Source organism: Rhopilema esculentum, chromosome 2 (assembly GCF_057945365.1).
Source record: "Rhopilema esculentum isolate cy_ngs chromosome 2, ASM5794536v1, whole genome shotgun sequence".
In the NCBI taxonomy this organism is placed as follows: domain Eukaryota; kingdom Metazoa; phylum Cnidaria; class Scyphozoa; order Rhizostomeae; family Rhizostomatidae; genus Rhopilema; species Rhopilema esculentum.
In genome coordinates this window covers 4,455,464-4,468,116 of record NC_142816.1, presented here as the reverse complement: position 1 = coordinate 4,468,116, position 12,653 = coordinate 4,455,464, and the positions used below count along the sequence as shown (strand labels likewise).

At 37.6% G+C, this 12,653-nt stretch overlaps 3 protein-coding genes and 1 long non-coding RNA gene across 4 annotated transcripts in view; all 4 read right to left on the bottom strand.

The window, feature by feature from the left end:
* The window catches only part of LOC148960570 (uncharacterized), a 37,873-nt gene that overhangs the window by 23,492 nt on the left and 1,728 nt on the right, over positions 1–12,653 (bottom strand). The gene's annotated exons all lie outside the window — the stretch shown is intronic.
* On the bottom strand, positions 465–7,695 carry LOC148960572 (uncharacterized). The gene is made up of 6 exons (XM_089109676.1): positions 7,135–7,695; positions 6,921–7,034; positions 6,707–6,820; positions 5,764–5,855; positions 3,745–4,043; positions 465–3,261 (listed from the first exon to the last, which is right to left on the bottom strand). Exons 1-6 carry the CDS (start codon positions 7,145–7,147, stop codon positions 2,919–2,921), a joined length of 975 nt encoding a protein of 324 aa, XP_088965802.1. The 5' UTR covers positions 7,148–7,695; the 3' UTR covers positions 465–2,918.
* On the bottom strand, positions 7,944–8,563 carry LOC148960571 (uncharacterized; the record flags this gene model as incomplete). Its single annotated transcript, XM_089110302.1, has 2 exons — positions 7,944–8,318; positions 8,419–8,563. Coding segments are annotated over 2 exons (345 nt in total), but the record flags the coding sequence as incomplete, so codon positions are not given.
* Positions 8,554–10,638, bottom strand: LOC135695482 (uncharacterized). Its single transcript, XM_065214588.2, has 4 exons — positions 10,055–10,638; positions 9,410–9,497; positions 8,846–8,959; positions 8,554–8,746 (listed from the first exon to the last, which is right to left on the bottom strand). Exons 1-4 carry the CDS (start codon positions 10,415–10,417, stop codon positions 8,592–8,594), a joined length of 720 nt encoding a protein of 239 aa, XP_065070660.2. The 5' UTR covers positions 10,418–10,638; the 3' UTR covers positions 8,554–8,591.

Sequence of the window (12,653 nt, the reverse complement as noted above, 5' to 3'; positions counted from 1 at the left end):
ACCCAAATATGCACATGTTAAACCCAAATATGCACAAATTAGACCCAAATATGCACATATTAGACCCAAATATGCACATATTAGACCCAATATGCAGATATTAGACCCAAATATACACATATTAGACCCAATATGCAGATATTAGACCCAAATATGCACATATTAAACCCAAATATGCACATATTAGACCCAAATATGCACAAATTAGACCCAAATATGCACATAATAGACCCAAATATGCACATATTAGACCCAATATGCAGATATTAGACCCAAATATGCACATATTAGACCCAAATATGCACATATTAGACCCAAGTATGCACAAATTAGTCCCAAACATACACATATTAGACCAAAATATGCACATATTAGACCCAAATATGCACATATTAAACCCAAATATGCACAAATTAGACCCAAATAGGCACATATTAGACCCAAGTATGCACAAATTAGTCCCAAACATACACATATTAGACCAAAATATGCACATATTAGACCCAAATATGCACATATTAAACCCAAATATGCACAAATTAGACCCAAATATGCACATATTAGACCCAAGTATGCACAAATTAGTCCCAAACATACACATATTAGACCAAAATATGCACATATTAGACCCAAATATGCACATAATAAACCCAAATATGCACAAATTAGACCCAAATATGCACATACTAGACCAAATATGCACATATTAGACCCAATATGCACATATTAGTCCCAAATATGCACATATTAGACCCAGGTATGCACAAATTAGTCCCAAACATACACATATTAGACCAAAATATGCACATATTAGACCCAAATATGCACATAATAAACCCAAATATGCGCATATTAGACCCAAGTATGCACAAATTAGTCCCAAACATACACATATTAGACCAAAATATGCACATATTAGACCCAAATATGCACATATTAAACCCAAATATGCACAAATTAGACCCAAATATGCACATATTAGACCCAAGTATGCACAAATTAGTCCCAAACATACACATATTAGACCAAAATAGGCACATATTAGACCCAAATATGCACATATTTAACCCAAATATGCACAAATTAGACCCAAATATGCACATATTAGACCCAAATATGCACATAATAGACCCAAATATGCGCCTGTAACCAGTAATGTGACTGCAACTGGAGTGACTATAAGAGGAGTCGACTGTATCGCATAGTATCTCGTTATTACCTATGGGCGTAGCGGATACAAAAGGTTTAAGGGGGTTTTGTAGGGATCTTACCCGAATGTAATTGCTTCGTCGAGAAACAATTTCCGAAATGGAGCCTGAAAACTTATAATGTTGCCTGATTATTGGGGCTTCAGTCCTCCCAGCTCCTATGTCTCCTACGCCTATGGTACCACTTTTGGTTGAAGCAGAAAAAATAAACACGATTAAAACTATGGAAAAACTTTGGGTAAAATATAGAGTTTTGACGAAGCCCTAGAAGCATGGCGGTGAATGACCATGAGGAAAGGCGATAATGGGAATGGGACTAGTGAAGGTAGTGTGGAGATCACCTTCGATAACAATCTACAAAACATTGAGGAATCATGTAGAATCACGAGGAATCTACAAACTTCCTCTGCAGCCATCATTGGTTGGAAGCCAGACTGCATTATTCCTGTAGCAAAATGAAGCGATCTTACGATCTTCTTAGTCCAGTAATTTTGTTTTAATTATTCTAGTAATTTGAGTTAATTTGCTTTTCATGTATGTAAAGATGAATTAGGTGTAGACATTTTGAAGTCCTATGACAGTCATTGTTGTAGTTTCTACAACTTGTCAACCAGTCTGAAGAAGACAGCTACTTCTGTCCACATTGATCTTGTGAATGTATTACCTTCACAAGGGCTATGTTGAGGAAAGGGACCATGAAGAATCATGCCCCAAAACCTTTCAGTATGATATATTGATAATGGTTCTGTGTCTATGACTCTACTTTGGAGTTCGATGTATAGCCCTAGGTTTGAATGTAGAGCAGATCAATAGTTTGAAGAAAATTGGTTAAAGTAATGATGATAGTGTTTGCAATATGCATTAGTTAGGAAATTTGATGACATTAAGTTAGGATTTTGACAGGAAATACCATTGTCTGATTTTACACCTATGACCTACAGTCATTTTCACAGTCAAATCTTTTATAGCACTTTGATTTCTCAGAAAATCGACAACAATTTGAAAAGTTATAATTGTTTGTACCAAATTCAAAGCCTGGCTCCAAAGCTTTGAGCAACAACACCTGAGAGGTTTTTCTTGTGTAGAAGTTGTGGTCTTCTAGGATTCTTGTGAAACGTCTTTCTGGACTCCTTCTTCTCCAATTTTTTAAGACAGCAAAAAATATCCCGTAAAACGCAAAATAAAACAATACCACATGAAAACGAGGGTTCACGTATTGTTCTGTTAGTTCAAAAGTTCCAACATTATCTAGGTGGAAATTTTTCTAGTCAGAGCCCATGCAGCGAGAATTACAAAAAAGAAGTCTTTCCTCTTTTCCCCTCTTTTATTCCGGCGTATTAGTGTGATGAACTTTATTGTATTTTTATTCTCTTTTTTCTTCCGTTGATTATGGTCATGCAAGAGTTTCATTCTGCCAACAATTTTAAATACTCAGCCTTTAGAAAAGATAACTGAAAATGCATATGTTTCCGATTAGCAACGCTGTGCATAAAAAGATTTTAAATATCTTGGCATACAACGGTGAATCTGATAAGAGTGGAAAACACTCTTTTCATCTTAGCCTAAATTTCTGATTAATTACAAACTTGACCTTAATGTCTGCCTTCGTTATGACAATTTCAATTTGTGAGTTTTGCGAGCTTCTTTTTACTTGGATTAAGAAAAGTTCTCTAGACACCTTATTGAAGGTCCATGCTGGAATGATCCTGTTCATCGAATCCAAAGATTCAAAGCATAAGTAGTTGCTTGTGCGTTGTTTGCCTCATCTCCAAAATCATAATTCGGTGTTGAATCTGCAAATACTGGATAATTTGCCTCTGTTATACCAACACCGTGATCTGCCCGTCCACACGCACTGCCACCACCACCAATCATAAGCACTGCTCCATCACCTGTGCTATAATGACACCAAAAGCCTAATGTATTGCTTGGTTTGAGGTCACCGCTGCAACTGTACTGTGAAAATCCAGCAACTCCAGACACGCTTCCATAGCTAGTAATTGTGCAGCTTCCTCTGCAGCCATCATTGGTAGGAAGCCATCGCACATTGTTCCTATTGGAACATAAGACAGACTTTTAGCATATGTATCTTTCTTTATCATTACGTATGGCAGTGAGTGTAGGAAGCCAGACTGCGTTATTCCTAAAGCAAAATAAAGCGATCTTACAGTCTTCTTAATCCAGTAATTTTGTTTTGTTTCAGCTCTTTGCAGGAGCACCTTTTTTAAATGTCAGAAAACCCACTTTATCTTATGGTAAAGGGGATGTTACCAAATTGAGGAGGCATGTGCACCAGGAAGACCCCTTGTTTCGACGTCCTAGCTAAATCAAAAATTTGGAAAACCAAAACAAAAGAAGGTTATTTTCTATTTTCAGGCAATAACAAAATTTGCCATTCCTCCTCCCTTAGCTCCCCACCACTACAATCATTAGTAAGGTTATGCCATGTCCCTTGCCATAGCAAGAATCTACAAGCTAAATATAATTACGAACACTAAGACTAACGTTTATTTTAAATAAAACGATTCGCTTCTACCTAAAATTGCCATATGAAGACATCTTGTCACGAAATGTTGCCGCTGAAGAGAAACATCCAGCGGCGTATAGCAGGAAGGAATGGGCAGAGACATCACTCCGCGACAGTTTGATATCGTTTCCAGCAGTATCGAAAAATGCCCTATTTATCATGTCAGAATTCGTCGATGGTGATGTTGTTGATCCATATACTCCTTGGTCGTACCAAAATAAACCACTACTTAGCATCCAATTCTTTGCATCTGCGTTCGAGAACCTTGCTATCAACGTCCAACCACCGTCAGACATATGACAGTACGCCTATGAAAAAATTGCTCTTTCAGCATCTAACAAAATAGATGTCTTTCAAATGACAAATTATTAGTGAGATCTGCAGTCTTTAGAATACAGGCAAAAGAGGAACATTTTTCTCTCCATGGATGGTATAGTTTGTAGTAATTACCCTTCCATGTCCATCTACTATTAAACATAAAATCACGGTGCCAATGGCAGCGCCAGGGTGAAAGGGGAGATAGCCCCCTCTTTCGGTAGGATTGATTTTCTAATTATGTCATAGTATATAATGTCATAGTGATAGTGGCAGGCGAATGGTATTTTTGACGAAATACTTTGTTCCTGTTTTTTTCATGATTGTGATACTGCCATAGTTAAATCAATAATTGTTCATTGGTGCTCGCTATTGTTAACCTTAACTATCCCTTTTAGTGAAATGATAGTCCCCTATTGACAAAAAGGTTATGAGATAGTAAAATAAGGAAATTGTGGAGCCTGAAGATTTTTATATTTTTCCACACACTTTTGAGGCTAAAGCCGCCACTGCAAGTATCTTGTAACTATATTGAGAAAGGAACTCACATTAAATTGCTAAAAAAATTGACATTCAGATTGACGAGCGTACTCAATATGCTTTCGGGGAATCGGGCTGAAACGTGACGGGAATTCGGGAATCAGAGGGCCTGTAGGTTCTGGCGCAAGTTTGAAAGCGAGATGGGGGGCACAAAGGCAAATTGAAGACAGGTAGCAAGCATTTTACAGAACAACATTTGTTCATATTTGTTTACAATGAGGTTGGGGAGAAGGACATGGTCCTTGTTATCAATCGATCATTCCAAATATAGTCAATTAGGTTGCATACAAGCTACTCAGAGAGACCATTTTTAAATGTTTTCGCCTTCTTGTTTAAAGCCCCTGTGATATTCATCATCAGAAATTTCAAAATTGTAAAATAACTTTTCGGATACTGTCTTCAGGAAGAACTAGTTTGGCATGCATCGAATAAAATAAGCTTCATCTGATTTTATCTCAATCTAACGAATGCATAGATAGATAAGTACACGTTTTTTATTGACAATAATTTTGTTTATACGAAACTAGTGAAAATATGCCAAAAAATTTAAGACAGTATGCCTATGAAAAAATTATTCCTTTATCATCAAACCTAATAAATGTTTTTGGAAAAAAACAAATTATTTATGAGTTCTGCAGTCTTTAGACTTCAGACTAAAGAGGAGCAATATGTCTTCAAGGATTTAGTTGGTGGCAATTACTTTTCCACACAGCACCACCTACCCTAAACAGTGCCAGAAGGGGGCATAGCAGCGCTAGAAGGGAGTATAAAAGGCAAGGCAGCCCCGATCTTCCATCAAGGATAGACTTCAGTATTTTTTCTGAATTCGGCGCCATAAGGTCGTGCGAGTAGTATTTTTGACTAAATACTTCCTCGTCTGCTTTTATGGATCTGAAACTCTTGTAATCACAATTTAACAAGCAATTTATTATCTTTCAAGTAATTTCCCAGTTGGTAACATTAGCATCCCTTTTGGGTATATGTGCTCTTCCTGCTAATGTATAATCGCGCTCCATTGATAAAAAGGTTTCCCGGCAGTAAATGGCCAAAGGATGTGGCCAAAAAGCTTTCATTCCTTCCCCCATACCATTGTGACTTAGACTGCAAATGAGAGAATCGCAAGACCAGTGATATTCTTTATCAATTAAGCATTAACTCTTAAACGTAACTTACATTAAATGTTGAACCAGAAACACCTTGTAACTGATAGACCCCATTAACTGTGTGTCCTTGAAGGTACAATGCCCTGCAGCTGGTTCCAGGTGCTGAAAAATTTGAAAGTTAGGTTGAGCAAATGAATAAAACAAGGGCAAAAATTAAGACGTAGTTAAAGATTTTGCATTAATATATTTTTGCAAAACAGTCAAGTTGGAGGACTCGATCCTCTGGCCTCCCTCCCTTTCAGTCTTTCTACCAAACAATCATTCCACTTTAGTCAATTAGAAAGGCCATATTTCACTGCCTCCTCCTTCTCGTTTCAAGACCCTGTGACATTCAGCTACGATTTCGAGGCGCTGTGTCTCAAATAGCACCTCATCTGATGTCTTATGACATGACAAGGCCTTCTAGACACTGTTTGTGGGAAGATATCCTAATTGGAGGAGACTCAGTGAAGTTCGATTGGAATTTCTCGAACTCAGGAAGTGCACAGGTAAGAAAAACATAGGGATATGGGCGTGTAAAGGTGATATTTATGTAAATTTCATTTATTGCTGCAAAGAGCGAGTTAGAATAGCCAATTACTGTGCATCTCAAAACAAAACACGTTGTAAATTGTGCTCAGCACAGAGAGGAGAGGAGTTGAAAAAATTTCAGTAGACTGTATCAATCAAACGAGCATCAATATGGAGAGATTGGCTTGTCGTACAGCGAATAAAATAAATTGATTGTATCAATCTAACAAATACATTTATGAACTGAAATTATGCGGTTTGAATAAGAAAAAGGCAGAGTGAGGACAGTAAAATATAAGTAAAAACGTTTTTCTAGGTGCGAACAGATTTATTGACACACATGGGTGACTAACTTCGCACCCGGGGCCTATGGAAATGAACAAACCAGTCATAAAGAATTCCAATCAGAAAAGAAATTCTTCAATCTTTTGATCATTTCTTACTTGATTGACACCGGGTTCCTACGTATCCTGCTGCGCAAGTGCAAGAGTACTGGTTGACGCCATCAACGCATGTGCCACCATTTTGACATGGACTGCTTGCACATTCATTTGTATCTAAAATGAATACCTCAGTAATAATCACAAATGGTCAAGGTTTTTTTTAAAAGTAGATGATATGAGAGACATAAATATTCTACAATTGAGCATCTCTTACTTGTCTGACACAGTGTTCCTTCGTATCCTGCTGCGCAAGTGCAAGAGTACTGGTTGACTCCATCAACGCATGTTCCGCCATTTTGACATGGACTGCTTGCACATTCACTTGTATCTAAAATGAATACCTCAGTAATAATCACAAATAATCAAGATTATTTTTAAAAGTAGATGATATGCGAGAGATAAATATTCTTCAATTGAGCATCTCTTACTTGTCTGACACATTGTTCCTTCATATCCTGCTGCGCAAGTGCAAGAGTACTGGTTGACTCCATCAACGCATGTGCCGCCATTTTGACATGGACTGCTTGCACATTCATTTGTATCTAAAATGAATACCTCATTAATAATCACAGACAGTCAAGGTTATTTTTAAAATTTGATGTTATGAGAGAAATAAATATTCTACAATTGAGCATCTCTTACTTGTCTGACAAAGTGTTCCTTCATATCCTGCTGCGCAAGTGCAAGAATACTGGTTGACTCCATCAACACATGTGCCGCCATTTTGACATGGACTGCTTGCACATTCATTTGTATCTAAAATGAATACCTCAGTAATAATCACAAATAATCAAGATTATTTTTAAAAGTAGATGATATGCGAGAGATAAATATTCTACAATTGAGCATCTCTTACTTGTCTGACACAGTGTTCCTTCGTATCCTGCTGCGCAAGTGCAAGAGTACTGGTTGATGCCATCAACGCATGTGCCGCCATTTTGACATGGACTGCTTGCACATTCATTTGTATCTAAAATGAATACCTCAGCAATAATTTAAGATCGTCAAGTTTATTTTTAAAATTAGATGATATGAGAGAGATAAATATTCTACAATGGAGCATCTCTTACTTGTCTGACACAGCGTTCCTTCGTATCCTGCTGCGCAAGTGCAAGAATACTGGTTGACTCCATCAACGCATGTGCCGCCATTTTGACATGGACTGCTTGCACATTCATTTGTATCTAAAATGAATACCTCAGTAATAATCACAAATAATCAAGATTTTTTTTAAAAGTAGATGATATGCGAGAGATAAATATTCTTCAATTGAGCATCTCTTACTTGTCTGACACAGTGTTCCTTCGTATCCTGCTGCGCAAGTGCAAGAGTACTGGTTGGTGCCATCAACGCATGTGCCACCATTTTGACATGGACTGCTTGCACATTCATTTGTATCTAAAATGAATACCTCAGCAATAATTAAAGAAAGTCAAGTTTATTTTTAAAATTAGATGATATGAGAGAGATAAATATTCTACAATGGAGCATCTCTTACTTGTCTGACACAGTGTTCCTTCGTATCCTGCTGCGCAAGTGCAAGAATACTGGTTGACTCCATCAACGCATGTGCCGCCATTTTGACATGGACTGCTTGCACATTCATTTGTATCTAAAATGAATACCAAAGTAATAATCACAAATGGTCAAGGTTATTTTTGAAAGGAAATGATATGAGAGAGATAAATATTCTACAATTGAGCATCTCGTACTTGTCTGACACAGTGTTCCTTCGTATCCTGCTGCGCAAGTGCAAGTGTAATGGTTGACTCCATCAACGCATGTTCCGCCATTTTGACATGGACTGCTTGCACATTCATTTGTATCTAAAATGAATACCTCAGCAATAATCACAAATGGTCAAGGTTATTTTTAAAAGTAGATGTTATGAGAGAGATAAATATTCTTCAATTGAGCATCTTTTACCTGTCTGACACATTGTTCCTTCGTATCCTGCTGCGCAAGTGCAAGTGTAATTGTCGACTCCATCAAAGCATGTGCCGCCATTTTGACATGGACTGCTTGCACATTCATTTATATCTAAAATGAATACCACAGTAATAATCACAAATAGTCTATTTATTTTGAAAAGTAGATGTTATGAGAGAGATAAATATTCTTCAATTGAGCATCTTTTACCTGTCTGACACATTGTTCCTTCGTATCCTGCTGCGCAAGTGCAAGTGTAATTGTTGACTCCATCAAAGCATGTGCCGCCATTTTGACATGGACTGCTTGCACACTCATTTATATCTAAAATGAATACCACAGTAATAATCACACCTAGTTCTTGAACTGTTGCACCAGGCTGTGTTAAACAATCAAATTAGGTACAATCTGCACGAATACTCAAGACAAGAAATTTGTCATGAGTTATAACTTGAAAAAGCGTTAAATCTGTGGCGCAAAAAGGGTTGTAAAAAATTGCAACATTTTCAAAGATATAACAATAGAAAATTGAATGTAGTTGCGATATTGTCACAGCTCTCGTGTTTATAATAGTGTATCAAGCTTGAGCATTGTATCTTCAAAAGGGTGTGTGACACTTCGAAACGAGTTCCTCAGTCAAATTAGCAATGAAGGATGTCAACATAATCAGTTTAAAAGCTATAAAACCAAAGTGCCTTGAATTCAATGTTTACGTCGATTAATATCAGACCCTGTAACAGTAGAATATCTGAAAGGATGAAAATGTATACAAACCAATGCACTCGATTCCATCTAAATTTGAGCATGACTCGATGCACTGGTAGCCAGCACTACAGTTATATAATCGGCAACGTGGTCCAACCTTAAAGAAAAAGAAAAGGGAACTCAATTTAGGAAGACTTTGGTTACTTTGTAGCAGAGCAGAGCAGAGCAGAGCAGAGCAGAGCAGAGCAGAGCAGAGCAGAGCAGAGCAGAGCAGAGCAGAGCAGAGCAGAGCAGAGCAGAGCAGAGCAGAGCAGAGCAGAGCAGAGCAGAGCAGAGCAGAGCAGAGCAGAGCAGAGCAGAGCAGAGCAGAGCAGAGCAGAGCAGAGCAGAGCAGAGCAGAGCAGAGCAGAGCAGAGCAGAGCAGAGCAGAGCAGAGCAGAGCAGAGCAGAGCAGAGCAGAGCAGAGCAGAGCAGAGCAGAGCAGAGCAGAGCAGAGCAGAGCAGAGCAGAGCAGAGCAGAGCAGAGCAGAGCAGAGCAGAGCAGAGCAGAGCAGAGCAGAGCAGAGCAGAGCAGAGCAGAGCAGAGCAGAGCAGAGCAGAGCAGAGCAGAGCAGAGCAGAGCAGAGCAGAGCAGAGCAGAGCAGAGCAGAGCAGAGCAGAGCAGAGCAGAGCAGAATTGACATTGACATATTTTGTCATATTGAAACACAGTACCTGTGCTACTGGCTCGTAGTGAATCCACCTAGCTGCATTTGTCAATGATACGCTCTGATTTGCTTTCGAAATATCCAGTAATTGGCAATTATTCTCTTGCAAAGAGGCAGGAAACTTCTTGTAATTGATCGTCATACACTTCTCTGCCCCTGTGCACCTCTTTGCGCAAAGTGAAAGCTTGTTGGCGTAGATCTCCAATATGATATTTTGCGCAGTGCCAGTCAATTTTTTATCAAGGTCCGTTGCTTTCATTAGAACATCTCTCCTGCACGACGAACGGTGTATTGTGATGCTTTGTGATTTGGCACAGATCAAAAAGCAGACTAGAGCTGTGACAGTTACAAAACATCTTTTGGATTGCATTTTCCAATTTGATTTGAGCACTTGACACTGGGGAGCCTGAAGTTGTCAATGACTCTGGTAACGTATCTCCGCTGTAAGTTTAATTTATAGATTTCTTTGCCTTAGAAACTCCATAGTAACCATTCTGAATTATTCATGTTCGGCAAGATTTATACTCTTATTTAGCCAAATTCCACAGGTCAAAGTAATTTCTACTTATTTGTAGCTATTGACCAAACTGTATACCAACCAGCAATTTACGCTTGGTTCTTGTTATATAACTTAACCGTCATGATGTTATCTACAAATATCGAGACAAGGAAAATATAGCGAAGAAATGTCTTGATAAATAATATCACAGTTAACGATATCATTGAGCAAGCTAAGGATTACAAAAGCCTGATTAAGGGTATTTGAATTATAAATCATTGAGATTTTTGGAGAAAAAGAACAAACACTTATGTTTTAAGTCAAAATAACTTCTACATATTTGCAGCTATTGACCAAACTGTTTACCAACCAGCAATCAACGCTTGGGTCATCTTATATAACTTAAGCGTCATAATATTATCTTCAAATATCGAGACAAGGAAAATGTAGTGAAGAATTATCTTGATAAATAATATCACAGTTGTCGATATTATTGAGCAAGCTAAGGATTACAAAAGCATGATTGCAGAGATTACAGAGCGAAAAAGAACATGCATGATTTATTAAGGATTGATGAAAAATGTATTCTAGGGATGTCAGAAACTGTATCTAAATATAATATTTTGAGCAATCTAAACACGAAGCAATAAACAAGCTTTTTTTCAATACTTTGTCCCACAGTTTTATGTATTTTGAAGCTGATATGAAATAGTTTTTGCAAGATTTTAGAATATATGCAGTAAGTGCATGGAGTGAGTATGATCGAGGTTATTTTACATTAAATAGATACCAAAATAGAAAAAAAAATATGAAACGCAGTTTAGCAACAAAACATTAATTTAAGAGTATCAACAGAAGATCTACATCAAGATAAACATATCTCCAGGCTAGCTTTTCAATGTAAATTCAGATTTTGGATTTGGGACAAGGCAATGACCCTAAGAAAGCTGTAACTGTCAGAAAACATATTTTAAATTGCATTTTTAACAAAGGGGCGGATCTAAACCGCATGGATTAGGGACAGTCAATGATTGGATTTTGTGCCACACCCTTAAGGTGACTGGAAAATTATTGAAAATTAAGAAAATCAGCTTTTAACTTCAAGATAAGGAAAATAGTAAAATAAATTAAGTGAATTATTGCATTATTTTGTTACTACTGACCACTAAAAAGTGCTTTTACTGAATAGAAGCAAAATTTATCGAAGAACACAAAAGATTGGGGCCGCTTAATTGATAACGAGCCACGTGTGATATGTAGGATCTTCCAATCTTGTTAACTTTGATTTGGTATTGACCTAATTCCCATTTTGCCGCCATCAATTAGCACAACAGTATATCTAAATTATTAATACTGTTTATGGGTTCAACCGCTGGTGGGAAGAACCAACCGCACAGGTAATTTTCCAGAATAGTTACCAGCATAACTAAGGTTTTGCTAAGGTACGGATATCGCAGACCCAAATATAGAAACTTTTATACAGATTTTGGGTCAAGGTATTCACAGGATAATGAGTCAGCTGCACTAATAACAACATACATGAGAAATGGTGAAGTCCTGATTTTAGTTTTGGTACATCCTTTATCAAAATAAACTGCATTAAAGGTGAAGTCACATGGTTGATTTACCTTATTGTAGGTACAATCACTTCAAGTGCTGAGGAGAAAAGGGTCAAGGGGCTCACTAGTCCGGGGCCCTTGGCTATAGAGGCCCATAAATAATAACTCCTCGCTGCTACAAGAGAAATTTAGCCACCAGAGCAATTTAGCAACCATCCTTTTCGAAATTCTTGAAGAGTATTTTCCCTACGGTAGGGGTAGTCAAGACCGTATTTACATTTGTTGGGGTCCTGGGCCTAAATTTGATTGGGGCCCCTTGAAAAATACAAAAAGTATGTGTCACATGCATAGTACTTTGCTAAACATAATCATAACCAGGTTAAATTCACTAAAAAGTTTGATAGATAGAAACTATAAGACACGAATTAACTTGTATCCATTTAGCGTTTCAGTCCATTCCCAACAGAACTACCCTTGCCTTGGTTCATGACGCTAATGTCTTTCGTCTTTACTTAATGCTGAAAACATTTCGATGATTTTATTGGTGT